The 14819-nt window shown below is 39.6% G+C and overlaps 1 protein-coding gene across 1 annotated transcript in view; it reads left to right on the top strand.

Annotated features, from left to right (window-relative positions):
• The window catches only part of SEMA3E (semaphorin 3E), a 148054-nt gene extending 133611 nt beyond the window's left edge, over nucleotides 1-14443 (top strand). Inside the window, exons 13-17 of the mRNA XM_050890720.1 lie at nucleotides 289-330; nucleotides 3419-3585; nucleotides 9603-9670; nucleotides 11186-11325; nucleotides 13991-14443. Of these exons, the coding sequence (XP_050746677.1) occupies nucleotides 289-330; nucleotides 3419-3585; nucleotides 9603-9670; nucleotides 11186-11325; nucleotides 13991-14443 (870 nt within the window). The remainder of the gene's footprint in view (nucleotides 1-288; nucleotides 331-3418; nucleotides 3586-9602; nucleotides 9671-11185; nucleotides 11326-13990) is intronic.
• The last annotated feature ends 376 nt before the right edge of the window (nucleotides 14444-14819 follow it).

The raw sequence follows: 14819 nt of genomic DNA, 5'->3' as shown, positions 1-14819 counted from the left end.
TGGTGGCAAGAGCTAATGTCATGTTTGACAGGGAAATTGTAGTGTTCCTGTGGCTCCAATAATCCTGAATTAAGTGTTGGCTGATTGTTTTTAATTAAACTCTTTTAAAGCAATACTTCTGAAAATCACAATTTCCTCACATCTTTCTGTAGCATCAGAACGTAAAGAAAGTCAAAGTGTCTAGCAAAGCTGAATATAATAAGTAAACATCAACACTATTTTACCCAATTTATTGTCATACCAAAAATATTATTTTTTCTAAGCAAGGAAATATTTCCTATTTTCTAGGTGCCAGTTCCTATTATTTCTATGGAAATCTCTTCAAAACGGGTAAGTATTTGACAAGTTTGAAATGTGAAGATAGTGACTCAAATGTAATGAAGCTATAAACTGTATAGAGATAGATGGATAGATACATAGATAGACGGGTGTACATCATCTATAATGAGATCTGATCTGATACATGTAATCGTTTTGTAATATAAACTTATGGTTATACGCTCTGTTCCTTTATGAAGCATTTATGTTTTTCAATTCTAATGTTAAATCTCCTTAGTTCACACTATCATTCATATCAAAGCAAGTAAAAACCAATCTGTTTCACGAGTTACTGGCATAGTAAACACAGTAGGGATTAGCTTGGTGGATATGGCAACTCACAGAAAAGTTCCTCACTGATAAATGCAGACAAACTTCAGCCCTATGGGGATATCAGTGCAAAATGAGCCTTGCTGGCTCTCCCACGTATTCAGTTGCCCATGAAAGGCAGGGCTGTTTGGATCTGACTCCCTTTCGAGTTTCTGCTAGTTTCTGCTAATATAAACACCCAATTTATTACTCTTGTAGGTAGATTCTCATCTGTACCATATCATAGATATCCGTACCATATCATCGTATCATCTCAGGATGGAGCCATTATAAACATCCCAGGATAATTATATCTTAATAGACCTTAGACATCCGATGCAATATAGGTGTACATAGACATAGTGAAACACAATTAACAAAGAATGAAAATTGCATTACTAGGAGGTGTGAGTGTGCCCCGAAAGATCATTTTAGTCTTGGTGTCCAGTCAACTTGCATTCTTTCTGTAGATAATGTAGAAAGACAAACTCCTCTAATGGTGATTCAGAGGAGGATCTTAGGTATAAGTATTCTGAATTATTTCCTGGGTCAATCTTTTTTTTTTTTTTCCATGTGAAAAGCAGCTCTGGATTGTCTAACACTGCACCTCAGTGATTATTTGGAGAAAGGCTTCAGTGTCATTTCAGATATTTGCCTTACCTTTAGCTCTCAGTGAAATGTCATGGTAAAAGCCTTGTGTTGGAAGACTAAAAAGGAGATACTGTATAAAAGTGAAGTAGTCTTCCTCCATTACATCCAGCTCCCAAACGGGCTGCTAACTCTACTAATTCAAGAATTATCTGGAAAATCTGGACAGAATTGTAAAAAAGCTGCCAAAGCAATCTAGCAGTTGAAGAATAAACCTTCTGTGAGAAGTAAAAGTAGCTTAACTGTTTCAAGATACTAGAGAAAAGACCGAGAGGGAACAGGATAGCCAGATATAAAATTTTACCCAACGAAGTGACTTCCTAGTGTATGTGTATAGGGATTCTTGAACATTGATGGCAAAGCAATATCGAGATTAAATAACCAAGTTCAGCTTGTTGAATGTAGATAAACTTAATCTTGAAATAGGATGCAGTTTTCTGGTACTGAGGAGAATTAAATGTTGCAATACAAGTTAGGGACAGGGTTGGCACCGAGTCATTTTGTCTTTAAAATGAGATCTGTAAGAAGTACAACTTAGTTGAGTTTATGTGAAAAAACTTACGTAGCTTCTCTGCTCAAGCATTTTGGCTGATCTCTTTTGACATTGGAGTTTGTGAGCATGTGGAGACCGCCTTGCTAGCTTTGTCTCAATATCGTTATAACACTAACCAGTCTTCACTAAGTCAGCGGTACAATAAAATATCATGTTTCAGGGCTGAGTTAGTTATCTGCAAAGGCTGGGAAGGAATGTTCTTCTTTGATCTTCAGTTGGCTAGATATCGGATGCTTTTTGCCCTCCTCTGATGAACCAAGACTTAGAGTAGTCTTTACCCCTGCTAAAAGATGAAAGAGAAAATCCCATCTCGTATGTCTCATTGAGTGTTATTCATGTCTTCTGGGACAATCACACTGCAGCCTTTGCAGACAAGAAAGAATTCCCCTCAAAAAAGGATCCTAGGTTTCTTCTTCGTTCCAGTTGGCAGACTGAGTTCCTGCTACTATCACCTGGTTTACCTCAGCTGAAAAAGTCTTCAAGCATTAGTGTTACCAGCCTCTCCTAGTTTTAAATTTCATGTTTTGTGATAGGCAAGCCAGACTAAATGAGCTGCCTGTATTTTCCAGTTTTAAGAATTTTAAAATATCAGATTGTGAAAGCTTGGTCTAAGAGTGGGAATTATGGACTAAGTTTGGCCATTAGGATAAGCACAGCTTAAGTGTTCATTAGGAATCCTTTTTCTGACTGGTAAAACCATGGAAGTGAGCCATGTATAAGCAGTTCCTATTGCAGTACACACTGCATATTTCTTTGTTCACTGCATTTACATTCACCAGCAACAAGATTTCTTCTCAAATCCCTGTAAATTCAATCTATTCTTTTCTGAATTTATTATGCCAGCAACTCATGAATCAGACTGATCATCTTTCACTTGATTTGAAAAGGACATTTATGTGAACTCAGAAGATTTAAATAGTCTTAGCACTAACGCTGAAAAAACCCAAACCTCTACAAATAAATATTAAAGAAGTACATTGTGACCAGTTAATTTGTAAGGAAAGACTGCACAGTACCAGGAAAAAACGTCTATCTATCATCTCCTGCGCACTGAGGGATAATACAAATCATAGTACTACTCTGCATGTGCATATGTGACCATATTGTAAGTAGCCACATCAAGAGTTAAATTTACATGATAACTCCCATTTTAAGACTGAGGTTGCTTATAACTTGCAAATTTGAACTTCTTTGTTTAAAGTCTTTCATGTCAAGTTTTTTTTCGCAGATCAGTTAGGTGACAGAGAAGTGTAAAGAGGGAGGCATTGGAAACTATCTTGAGGAAGAAAAAGAAACTTAAACCCCTGGCTATTCAAACACAAAGCTTACAAAGCTGAAACTTCAGAAGCGAGGAAATGCCAAAATAAACTTGTTCGTTTTACCTTCTTTCTCTCCTCTGTTCTCATGCAGGAGAGTTTAGTCTGTAATCAGATATTTTCCTACAAAGTAACTCTGCCTCCCTCAGGGCACAGGCTGGATGCACAACTGGCATGCAACGATAAAGCTAACATTTTTTAATAACTCCATTGGTAACAGAAGTTTTAGTAGAAGTTCTAGGAATTTAATTGTACATGGTGTATTTTTTTCCAGCAACAGCTCTACGTTGGATCTGAGTCAGTCATAGCGCAAGTGAAGTTCCACCAGTGTGACATGTACGGCACCGCCTGTGCAGACTGCTGCCTTGCTCGAGATCCATACTGCGCTTGGGATGGGATCTCCTGCTCCCGATACTATCCCACAGGAATGCAGGCAAAGAGGTGAGAACTGCTGCTTTCTGTGATATCCTTTTTGCAAAATAGCTACTACTACAGAGTTCCTACTGCAGCACAAAGTACTTAGTATCTCCCCTTCATAAAAATAACTGAGCAGTAAGAAGATATGTTAGCTGCTAATTTATTAGTGCAACCTTTGGGATTGCAAAGGACCCAAATTAACAGGATGGCATAAACTGCAGCACCAGGAATGTTTTTATGAATGAATCAAAGTCACTTAGTAATTATTTGCAGTAAGTTTTAAACAAACCTCAATTTTGTTACATATCTTTTGGTGTGCAGAGGAAAGATTCTTTACAACATCAGAGACCTATTTCGGTAGTATTATACAGCAAATATATCACACTGCAATAACATATATAACAGAATTTCCAAAAAAAGCAAAGAAGAATCTGTGTTAATAGTCAAATACCTTCACCAGCCAAAATGAAAACAGAGTATCTGCAAAAGTTAAGGTTAGGCTTAGGCTTTCTCCAGTGAATTTGTAAAGACAAGTTACTCTAGAAGCCAGTTCAAAGCATGAACCTAATTTGGGTGCTTTAATTCTTCACTTGGGGAGACTTCTCTCTCTCACCATTCACTTATTCATGGCTCTTGGCCTTCACTCTTTTGTGCAGTGATTTCCCATATACCTGTCCTCTTCCCTTCCCTCTCAAACCCAGGTTCTCCAATTCAGCTACACAGATACTTGATCAAGCATCTAGAACGTGTATTTGAATCCAGACCTTTTCACAAGACTTTGAGTCAGCTTTACCACTAGAGAGAGTAATTTCTAGCCTTAGTCAGCAAAACTTTGGTAATGTATAATTCAAATCCTTTCTGTGGCTTTTTTACAGTTACTGTTTCTGCAAATATATGCTTATATATAATAGACCTCCATGGACTGCAAGGATTAGAATGAATTTAACTTGTGGAGACAGTTTTGAAAACTAGTGGAGATGGTTCAGTCAAAACCAAGTCATAGTATCCCAAATTGATTATTGTTTCTTAAGGAAAAGCAAGAAGGTTTTTTGTTTTTATTTTTTTTCTTGTCCTGCACACCTTATCTTTCCATGAACCCGGATGCACTCAAACAAATGCACTGCTGACGATAGTCAGGCATAACAGACAGTTCTCTGGATTTTTCTAAAAGACAATAAACAGAGAATGCATTGGGTAACCTGACTTTTTGGGTAGGGTACATCAAAATGCAAAAATGAGAAATACAGCCAACGACCCAGCATAATTAAGAATCTCTTGGACTTATTACACTAAGGCATAGGTTAAACCAAGTAAGAAATCTACACCACTTCTACAAGCAGGATTGCGTAGTTTTCTCATGCCTCTTACAAGCAGACCTAAGGGAGGAAGTGGGCTCTGGTTGTCTGCTCAATGTGAGAAGAGTCTGGCTAAAATTTTCAGGCCTCAGATTAAGAAAGATAAGCAGCTATCTAGTGGGCCAGGGAGATTAATTTCCTACAGTATAAGTAGAAATTGGATTACTGTAATTATAAAGCAGATGGGTTACTCATCTGATCATGTAAAAGTCATTCGGGGAAAGGGGGGGGTTAAAAAATTTCCCAGCAGTCTGCTAGGACTGTATCAGCATTTACGTTGTTCTGAAGGCTACTTATTGTCTAAGAAAAGATAAGAGAAACTCACTCGGTCCTGAACTCTGTTGTACATTTTTAGCATATTTCTCACCTAAGACAATTTCCAGAGTAGCAGCCCTTAAGTCCCCTGACACATGCATTTATCCAGGGTTGAGTGATACGGGCAGCACCCCAGGCACCTTCCTGTGCCTTACCTCCCCAACATTCAGCAGGTCAGTCTCTAAAAGAAGAAAATACTGCTGTTATCACCCTCCTTCTCTTAAGATAAGCACTGCAGCAGTGGAGAAGGGATTTGCACTCAATTGAATGTTCTTGAAGTCTGCAAAACTTGTTTTACATGTAAGAGTTTGGGGAACAGCCAGCAAGAACGAATAATGTTGAGAGGGATGGATGGCATTTGCTTTGTTCACTTTAGCTCATAGCTGAAGCTCGGAGCATTATAAACCTATGAGCTTACACTAACTGTGTGGTACATGGACAGGCAGGGAGAGCTACTCAGGACACGTGTATGGAAGTTGTTTTAAGTTGCCTCCCGCTGGGTTCCAGGCAGAGAGCACTGCTGGAAAAGGCAGGTCTCAGGAGACAACATGGAGTTTTCTGATACCAAGTGACCCTGAGCAGGTGATAACCCTGCCATGGCTGCCTTGGGCTGCAGAGACAATTAATGCCACATCCCAGAGCATACACATCTTAATTTGGCCTTGTCTCAGAGCTCCAGATTTCTGCTTGAGCTGTACAGGGTACTACAAGTAATGTAAGTACAAGGGGTGTTCTTGTTCCCCCTGTTCCTGGCAGCCCTCACTTTATCAGGACTTATGGAGCTGTGCCTTACATTACAGCACACTTGAGCTGGCTTTAATACCACCTCTATCTGCTCAAATGTGGCCCTCATACAGTACATTTAGGTGGGCTTTTGACTTGTAAGAGCAGCCCTGCTAGTGCAGTAAGAGCACTGCTAAGAGCTCTCTTTTTAATTCCACTCCTACTGGTAAAGAGTTGACCCGAAGCAGGGATGTACAATGTGTCCTCCCCACTTTGAATCAAATGCTCTCTGCTTTAGATCCTAATGCCTCCAAGGTATGATAAGTGTTCAGAGAAACATGAAATAGAAAAACTGTAAACTCAGGCATGTACAGGATATAGAGAGAACTGCAACATAAATACAAAACCCCCTCTGCTTGACAGCTGGTACTAATGTGTTGAATTTTGAAAGCCTATATTATAATTCCTTACAAATGCATAGTCTGAATAGTTAATTAAATGCAGGATTTAATTAAGGACAAATAAAAACCAAGCCCAAAATCCCGTATCTTGATGTTGGCACTGCAGCATACTGCAATGTCACAGTAGTTACAGGTGTACGGCTCCTGCATACTGCAAATACTTAAGATGCTAGACAGAAATTATATTGCATTCAACTTCCATGAAGTACGCTTGAGAAAGCAGAGAGGCCCAGGACTTAAATAAATGCTTTAGTTCACTATTACCTCTGAAATCTGATTTAGGCAGGTTCAATTTTTATCTAAACAAGCACTAAATTCTACAAGTGAGATTCTTTGCTGTGCCAGCTCACCATCCAGGCTGAAAAAGGGCTGAAGTAATTTTAAAATTTCCTTCAGCTTGGGTAGGTCTGGTAACCTGTGATTTCTTAGCTAATTTTAAGAACCTGACAGTCACCCTCCTGCCTCCTCTGCCTCTCTGGCTTCTTTCTCCCCCACCCACTCCATCAGCAAACACACAAACACGCTCTTCGTCTCTCCTGGTTAGCAAGACAGCTCCTAACAGATTTTTTTTCCAAATGTACAGTTTTTACCCCAAGCCTCCTGGCCCTCCTTGCTGCCTGCCTGCGATCGGGTGCCCAGGCTGGAGGGGTCCGGCAGAGCTGCACTGACGGCAGCTGCCCGCCAGGGGGCGCCACGGAGAGCGGCCGCTGGGCGGGGCGGGGCGGGGCGGGGCAGGGGGCGCGGTTAAGGGGCTGCCTCGCCTTGCGGCTAAATCCTGGTGCTAAGCTAGCTGTCACGCTGCTGTAACATTTGGTTTGGCAAACCCAAACTCAGTCTACTGATTTACTTACGCAAACCGCAACGATGCCTGTTCTCCCTGAGCCCTTTCAACTTTGCCTCATCTATCCCTGGGAAATAATAAAGGAACATGAAGATGATGGTGATGATGAGGATGACTGTATTGCTTTCTTGCAGGTCATTTTTGCCAAGCTCCTGAAAGCACAGAGTTACAGACTGAAATCTAAATTCATGAAGCTATAGATTGCAAAAGACACTTCCATATATTCAGTACATTTGCTAGTCACTGAAAATTGTTCCTTATAGTAGTTTATCTCAGGAATTGTCTGATACTCTATTATTCATGGAATTCTGAATGAAATGATTACTAAGAAAAAATAACAAATACCAGGCTTATGTCAGTATTTGTGAAATAAGTTTATCTCCCAGCATCTCCCTCTCTTTCAGCACCTCTCCCGATTTTTTCCTTCTCTTCAAGAAGGTAGCAAGTGAGGGAACTGGTAGATGTATCTTCCCAAGTCTTCACACTCACAACAGTAAAATTCCATCAAACAGACGTTTCTTTTTCTTGAATGGTTCTAACAACTGGAGAAATATCCTCTCTTACAGGACGAGGATTTTTTTAGCTCTACAATGATCTGCAGGAACTGAAGAGTAAATAGTACATGCCTGCTAACTGTCCTATTCCTGCTAGATAGGGCTGCTGGGCCTGACAGCAGCAGGGTTTTCTTGTTTGGTTTTTTCAAGGCTAATGTCTATAGTATTTATGTATTTTTGTGCAAGAGAATGTCTCTTCTGAATAATCTCTATACACAGGTATGCAAAGCTGGTGGCAGCATTATTCAGTGCTGACACTTTGCAGAGTTATCAGTAAGCATGGCTGCAGCATCTATACATTACAATGAGAACTCCCAGGGCATGATAAAGCCCTGTTGCTATCTCAGAATCTCAGTTTTTGTTTAATAATATGCATCTATTTTTAACGCTTCTGCCTAAAAGGCCCTACGCAGTCCCCACTGAATTTACAGATTCCCCTGAAACAACAATGGCAAAACATTGGTTCTGCTCTGAATATCAGTAAAGGCTAAAGCTGTCCTCTTGGTCCTCCGGCACCACTGGATCAGAAGTCCATACGGGTGACAGAACTCAGAAAATAATCACTCTCTACTGCCCGTTTAGAAATACGATGAGTAACACCCATGGGCAAGATCTTTAAACAGTGTAGATCTATATAATTTCAGTAAATTCCATTTGTGCCAAATAAAAATTCTGCCTTTTGTGTTCACATAGCACTGTTGAAAAGCATTATTTAAGTAGTAAATGCAAATAATAACAAAACTGCTTGGCTTTGCTTATGTCTATCATGTATGATTTATACTGTACACATACTTGCTGTGTAAGATTTGCTGTATTGCATATTTCTGTTAATCTGTTATGTATGACATTGGTAATACTGTGCAGAATTACTCTTTATATAGGAAAGGTATCCTTAGTATAACTTAATTTCAGGTTGTTGGAAATGCTACATCTGGCAAGATATGACATTCCAATAGGCTCTATCGTTTCCCCAGTAAGCAATCATAATTTTATTTATCAGGACACTCAGAGAAAAAAATTGCCATATAAAAGCACAATTCTTCTGGGAATGCACTGTACAATTATGGTTTTCATTATTTTTCTCTAAATGTATATAAAAAACCCAAAGCCCAAAACTCACAACAATTTTTCTCTCAAAAGCAATTGCATTATTTCCAGGTCGCAGCCAGGGCTCCCAGGTTCTGATCACAGTTCTGCCACTAGCTCACTTTCTAGGCATGGGCAAGTCATGAATGTGCCTGTTTCCCTATTGAGAAAAATGAGCTTAACAACTGTCTGCTACACAGATGTAATAACATGAAGTATTTGCTCGGCGCTTTGAGATTCCCAAGTGAAAAAAATAACATGAGAGCAAAGGATAAAAGAACTACCATTCACATACATGGCAAACTGTTCTAAACTAAAAAAGGAAAAATTCCTTGGCTTCCAGAGAGAGATAACCCAAAGACAGACTAAAGGTCCCTTTGACTCTTACTAGCACTGAATGTTGCCCAGTTGGTTCAGAGGATCTTGTTTTAGTATTTATAATGTTAGTGTAATTACGTATAAACTGGACATGTAGCTGTGCCTCTTCCCCAGACAAGTGTGTTTCTTTTTTTCAGACATGTGATTCCCAATAGGTTGAGTAGAGAGAAAATACCGATGCATAAATGAGTACTTCTCACAACAATGCTAAATTTTTAGGAATCAAGATTTAGCTCCTTATGTTTTTAATTAATGCCACTTTAGCATAAACTCAACAACCGGTAAGCTAAACATGTTATCTCAAACAATTCCATTTTTTCCCCTCCAGACGTTTCCGCAGACAAGATGTTCGACATGGAAATGCAGCGCAGCAGTGCTTTGGCCAGCAGTTCATTGGTAATCTACTCACACGTTTACAAGTTTCTGGCAAATGCCTGGAGCAGAGAGCACAGACTTTGCCAAGAGTATGAGCCAGACCATGATCTTACCTGAGTTTTTTTACTGGCATATTCCTATAATAAGAGTCACGAGGATGAGCCCATGTCATCCAGGTCTAAGAATGACTTTGTTTCGGTGGCAGGTCAGGTGCATCCCATAGCATTCATGTAGTCCTGCAGCCCTGTCATTCAGACTAGGGATGCGGCTAATGCATCTCAAGGGCTTCCAACAGAAACGCAAGCGGAAAGATGGGGCAGGGATAAGAAACAACAGGGCTGCATCCTGAAATGAATATGAAATACTGCCAGGACACAGCCAGAATTGAAGCAGCTCCATAGCACAGACATGGGCAATGACATGTCAGAACACAAATGTGTATTTATGATCATTATCAAGATTTGTCCTCAAAAAAGATAGATTACTGTGTCTAATGCTGTTGTCCAAACCTTGGAAGGTGATGATTTCAAACATTGGTATTGGGAATGGCAAAACAGACAGAAAACAGTTGCCTGGACATCCTCAGTATTTTGCAGGATAACACCCAATACATATATAGAAGAAAAAAATATAAAAGGTTCTTTTAGATAGATAGCCAGAGAAAAGATATTTTAGATATTAAATATTAGATAGATATTTTACCAGAGAAAGTTTCATTAAAATGGAAGTCCATTGGAGGATATAGTAGATTTTGGAAAAGTATATTCTAATATGAAATACTAATGATACAGTAAGTTTGAAATACAACAGAGAAATCACAATGATATCAAACTCTGTATTTTTTAGGGTATAAAACTGATTGGTCTCAAGAACATTTCTCACTACTATCGAATAAGATGATTTCATTAATGAGGCAATTGGTCTCTCCCAGTGTAACATCTAGCTTACCTTCCTCCAGATGTTTTGTTGGATAGAAAAGCAGAATTGAGTTTTGACTAATTTCATTCACCTTGTTTTTATTAGCACCCTTGGGCCAAAACTATATATTAATTTTACATGTGTATAACATGGATATGTATAATATTGGTTAGGGTATTTATAGTTTTTAAGAGTTTCATTCTGCAAAAGGCTATGTGCTCTCATTTTTATCCCTAAAAATATTTAATTATTTATTACATTTAAGCATGTATTGAATCCTCCTATTTCACTGAGTGAAAATGAAATAGATGAACTATTCATAAGAACCAGGCACAAGCAATTAGCAGTATGAAAGTCTGAGAACTGTTTCTCTGCGTATAATCTTAGCTGAATCATGGCACAATTTGGTCCATTCATCTTACGGCCAGATCCTGTGAGAGTCTGAGATAGTGGGAAAATTCATTTAGCAGGTCAGACTTTCACCAGACACTACTTTTCAGTCACTATCTGGCTGGATCTGAATTAAACTTCACTCTTAAAAGTAAATATACCCTGAAGATGGAGTGCAACAAGTATTGGCAGTAACACATATTTTTAAAACATTTCTTTTCCTTCCAGGTGAAGTCCTGGAGAAGACTGAGGAGCGACTTGTTTATGGAATAGAGTACAACAGCACTCTTCTGGAGTGCACCCCTCGGACCTTACAAGCAAAAGTAATCTGGTTTGTCCAGCGAGTACATGAAACTAAGAAGGAAGAGGTAAATATTCTTATATACTAACTTTTTAACTAAAAGAGCCTGCTGTTAGGAGTATTACTTCTTCACTGAAAGGCCTGTCATCAGTTGCTGAAATGTACGTGTGTGTCAGGGAAAATCATTATGTTCATGTGCTCTCTTGAATTAATAGGCCTGAGAATTTAGTCTGGTGTTTGCATTCAGCATCTTGAACATATATGTTAGAAATGTAATGAAACTTGATTTAAGATCTCAAAACAAAAGAGAATCCACCACTTCTCTTGGTATGTTATTGCAGAGGTGAAATGTATACATATTACTCCCAGTGTTAGTCTAGCTTAACATCTATGCATTCTTGCTGCCTCACCCATTACATTACAGAACCTTCTGAAAATGGGTGTTGGTGGATTCTCTGCCCCTTTTACATATATTTCCCTATTATGAAAGTGCTTCATAAGTGTTACTATATTTATTCCTTAATACCTCTCCGATACACATCAGTGTAGCTATCCCCACTCAGCATGTGGAAGGACGTAGGGAGAAAAGCCTCAGACTACCAAAGGATAAGGATGGTTGCCTTACTGCCTAGCAGCTAGGCTCTACTGAAAACGTGAGACCCCAGCTTAGCCATAGACATCTGCAGATCTCTGGAGTGGGACTCATCTGATTGATAGAAAATGTGCACATTTATAGTAAAGAGATCTACCCAGGAGCTAGTCAATGTAGGCTGCCTTTGAAGTCAGACTAGATGGTGTTGCAGTTACAGCCAGTGGTATCACCTCATGCTAAATTAGACAGCTTCATTTGGTCAGGTAAAAAATGACTAGTAAACCACTGAATACAAAAGTAACCAAGGATGCCACACTCTGCTTTAAATATCTAAAATTAAGCAAGATGAATGCCATCCTCACTTCAGGCACATTTTTGCCTAAAGTTTTGTCCAAGTCCCAAATCTCTGCATGGTTTTTCACACTTGGTATTTCCTCATGTATTTAGCTGGAAGATCCCTATCTATGCATAATCATTCTTACAATAGAACTATTAATCAGGTCTTTCAGAGAAGATAGCGAACTGTGAGGTGGGGAGGATGTCCTACTATATACACATCCCATTAGACCCAGTAGCTCAGATACTGGACACCAGGAGTGTAAATTCGAACAGACTCTAACCTTCCAGTATGTCTTTATACTACTAGGATGAATTTGTTTTAATGTTTCCCCCTGAAAGTTATTCCATTTTTCATGAATAATTATATAGTCATTAGAAAAAGACAAATAAAAGCAGAGAGAAGTAGAATCATAGAGTCATAGAATCACACAATGGTTTGGGTTGGAAGGGACCTTTAAAGATCATCTAGTCCAAACCCCTCACCATGGGCAGGGACATTTTTCAGTAGATCAGGTTGCTCAAAGCCCCGTCCAACCTGGTCTTGAACACTTCCAATGATGGGGCAGCCACAACCTCTCTGGGAAACCTGTTCCAGCGTCTCACCATCCTCATCGTAAAAAATGTCTTTATGTCCAATCTAAATCTACTCTCTTTCAGTTTAGAACCCTTGCCCCCTGTCCTATCACTACAGGCCCTGGTAAAAAGAAGTCTCTCTCTGTCTTTTTCATAAGCCCCTTTTATATATTGAAAGGCCACAATAAGGTCTCCCCAAAGCCTTCTCTTCTCCAGGCTGAACAACCCCAACTTCCTCAGCCTTTCTTCATAAGAGAAGTGTTCCATCCCCCTGGTCATTTTTGTGGCCCTCTAGTCCCACTCTAACAGGACCATGTCTTTCTTGTACTGGGGACCCCAGAACTGGATGCAGTGCTCCAGGTGGGGTCTCACAAAAGCAGAGTAGACAGGAAGAATCACCTCCCTCAACCTGCTGACCATGCTTCTTGTTATGCAGCCCAGGATATGATTGGCTTTCTGGGCTGCAAGTGGACATGGCTGGCTCTCATCCAATTTTTCATCCCCAGTATCCCCAAGTCCTTCTGGGCAGGGCTGCTCTCCATCCATTCACCACCCAGTACTTCTCTTCTGCTTAATATTCAGCACCTTACTGTTAAATAGGAAGATGAGGATTCCATTCTCCTGGGCACTTCTGTTGGCTGGATTAGACAGCTCAGTGTTCCCTGCTTGCTAGTGTCTGCAAATGCCTTATAGTTAATAACCTAGCTCTCAGGAGCTGTAGGGTGAACTCAAACACCAAACTCAGAACTGAAGCTTTAAGATTCCAATGGTCCTGCAGTTAGATATACAAATACCTGTATGTGTTGCCTCAAAAACTTTTGTCAATGTATAAGAGAATTCACAGGGACACTTATTGCAGGTCAGCTGGCAAATGCCCATTTGTTTTCCATCCAGCAGTTTATTTGCATGTTTCAACCTTATTTCCCTCTGTGATTTAGCCACAAGTGACTAACTCATGCTGGGAAAACAGGAAACTATCTGCCTCACTATCTGTTCTTCCATGCTTGCCAGATTCTCTAGACTGCTTTCCTTTCATAGCTCAATCTCTTCTTTACTTCAAGTAAATATTTTTGTTACTTAAAAACTGTGAATTAAAGGATCATGGATCTCTAATCTTCCTCTCAAAATTTAGTATTATGTTCATGAAAGTACAGTTCAGAACTAACTGCACTGATTTAATGTAATAGTAAAGGCTTGTGATCTATAACTGCATCAATTTGTTTTTCAGGTGAAGACAGACGATAGAATAATCAAAATGGACCTTGGCCTCTTATTCCTGAAGCTGCATCGGCTGGATGCAGGAACCTATTTTTGTCAGACGGTGGAACACAGCATTGTTCACACTGTCAGGAAAATCACCCTGGAAATAGTCGAGGAAGAACGTGTAGATGAAATGTTCAATAAAGACTATGAGGAGGAGATACCTCACAAAATGCCATGCCCAATGCAGAGCAGTATACCTCAGGCATCAAAGCCATGGTACAAGGAATTTCTTCAACTAATAGGTTACAGCAACTTCCAGAGAGTGGAAGAATACTGTGAAAAAGTGTGGTGTACAGATAAGAAGAGAAAAAAGCTGAAAATGTCTCCATCCAAGTGGAAATATGCCAACCCTCAGGAGAAGAAGGCAAGGATCAGGCCAGAGCATTACCGGTTGCCCAGGAACATAGCTGACTCTTGATGGACAGAATCCATCCACTGTTTCTGGGCAAAATTTTATTTGGACTTAAGTAAGAGGGAGAAATCAGTCTTGGTTTTGGTAAATGGCACAGGTTTATATATATAAAATATCAAGACTGAAAACAAAAATGCTATGGTAAGTTATACTGTACACTCATGATGACTGTTTAGAAGCATTTTAAACAAAATCTTCTTAACTATCTGATTCTAAGTAGGTCAATGCAATGAGAGTTTTGCGTTAGGGAGGACGTGACAATCTTCAGACTTTGAGTGCTTGAATCAGTTTCCTGTGTGGACCATGCTTGCGCTGTATATTGTTGCACATGATGGCATATTTAACGAATTCAAATAGCTAAGCATTCTCAAGTGGATGAAAA

Source organism: Gymnogyps californianus, chromosome 1, assembly GCF_018139145.2.
Source record: "Gymnogyps californianus isolate 813 chromosome 1, ASM1813914v2, whole genome shotgun sequence".
Taxonomy (NCBI): Eukaryota; Metazoa; Chordata; class Aves; order Accipitriformes; family Cathartidae; genus Gymnogyps; species Gymnogyps californianus.
Note: the sequence above shows the minus strand (reverse complement) of the source record. Positions and strands in the feature narration are given on the sequence as shown.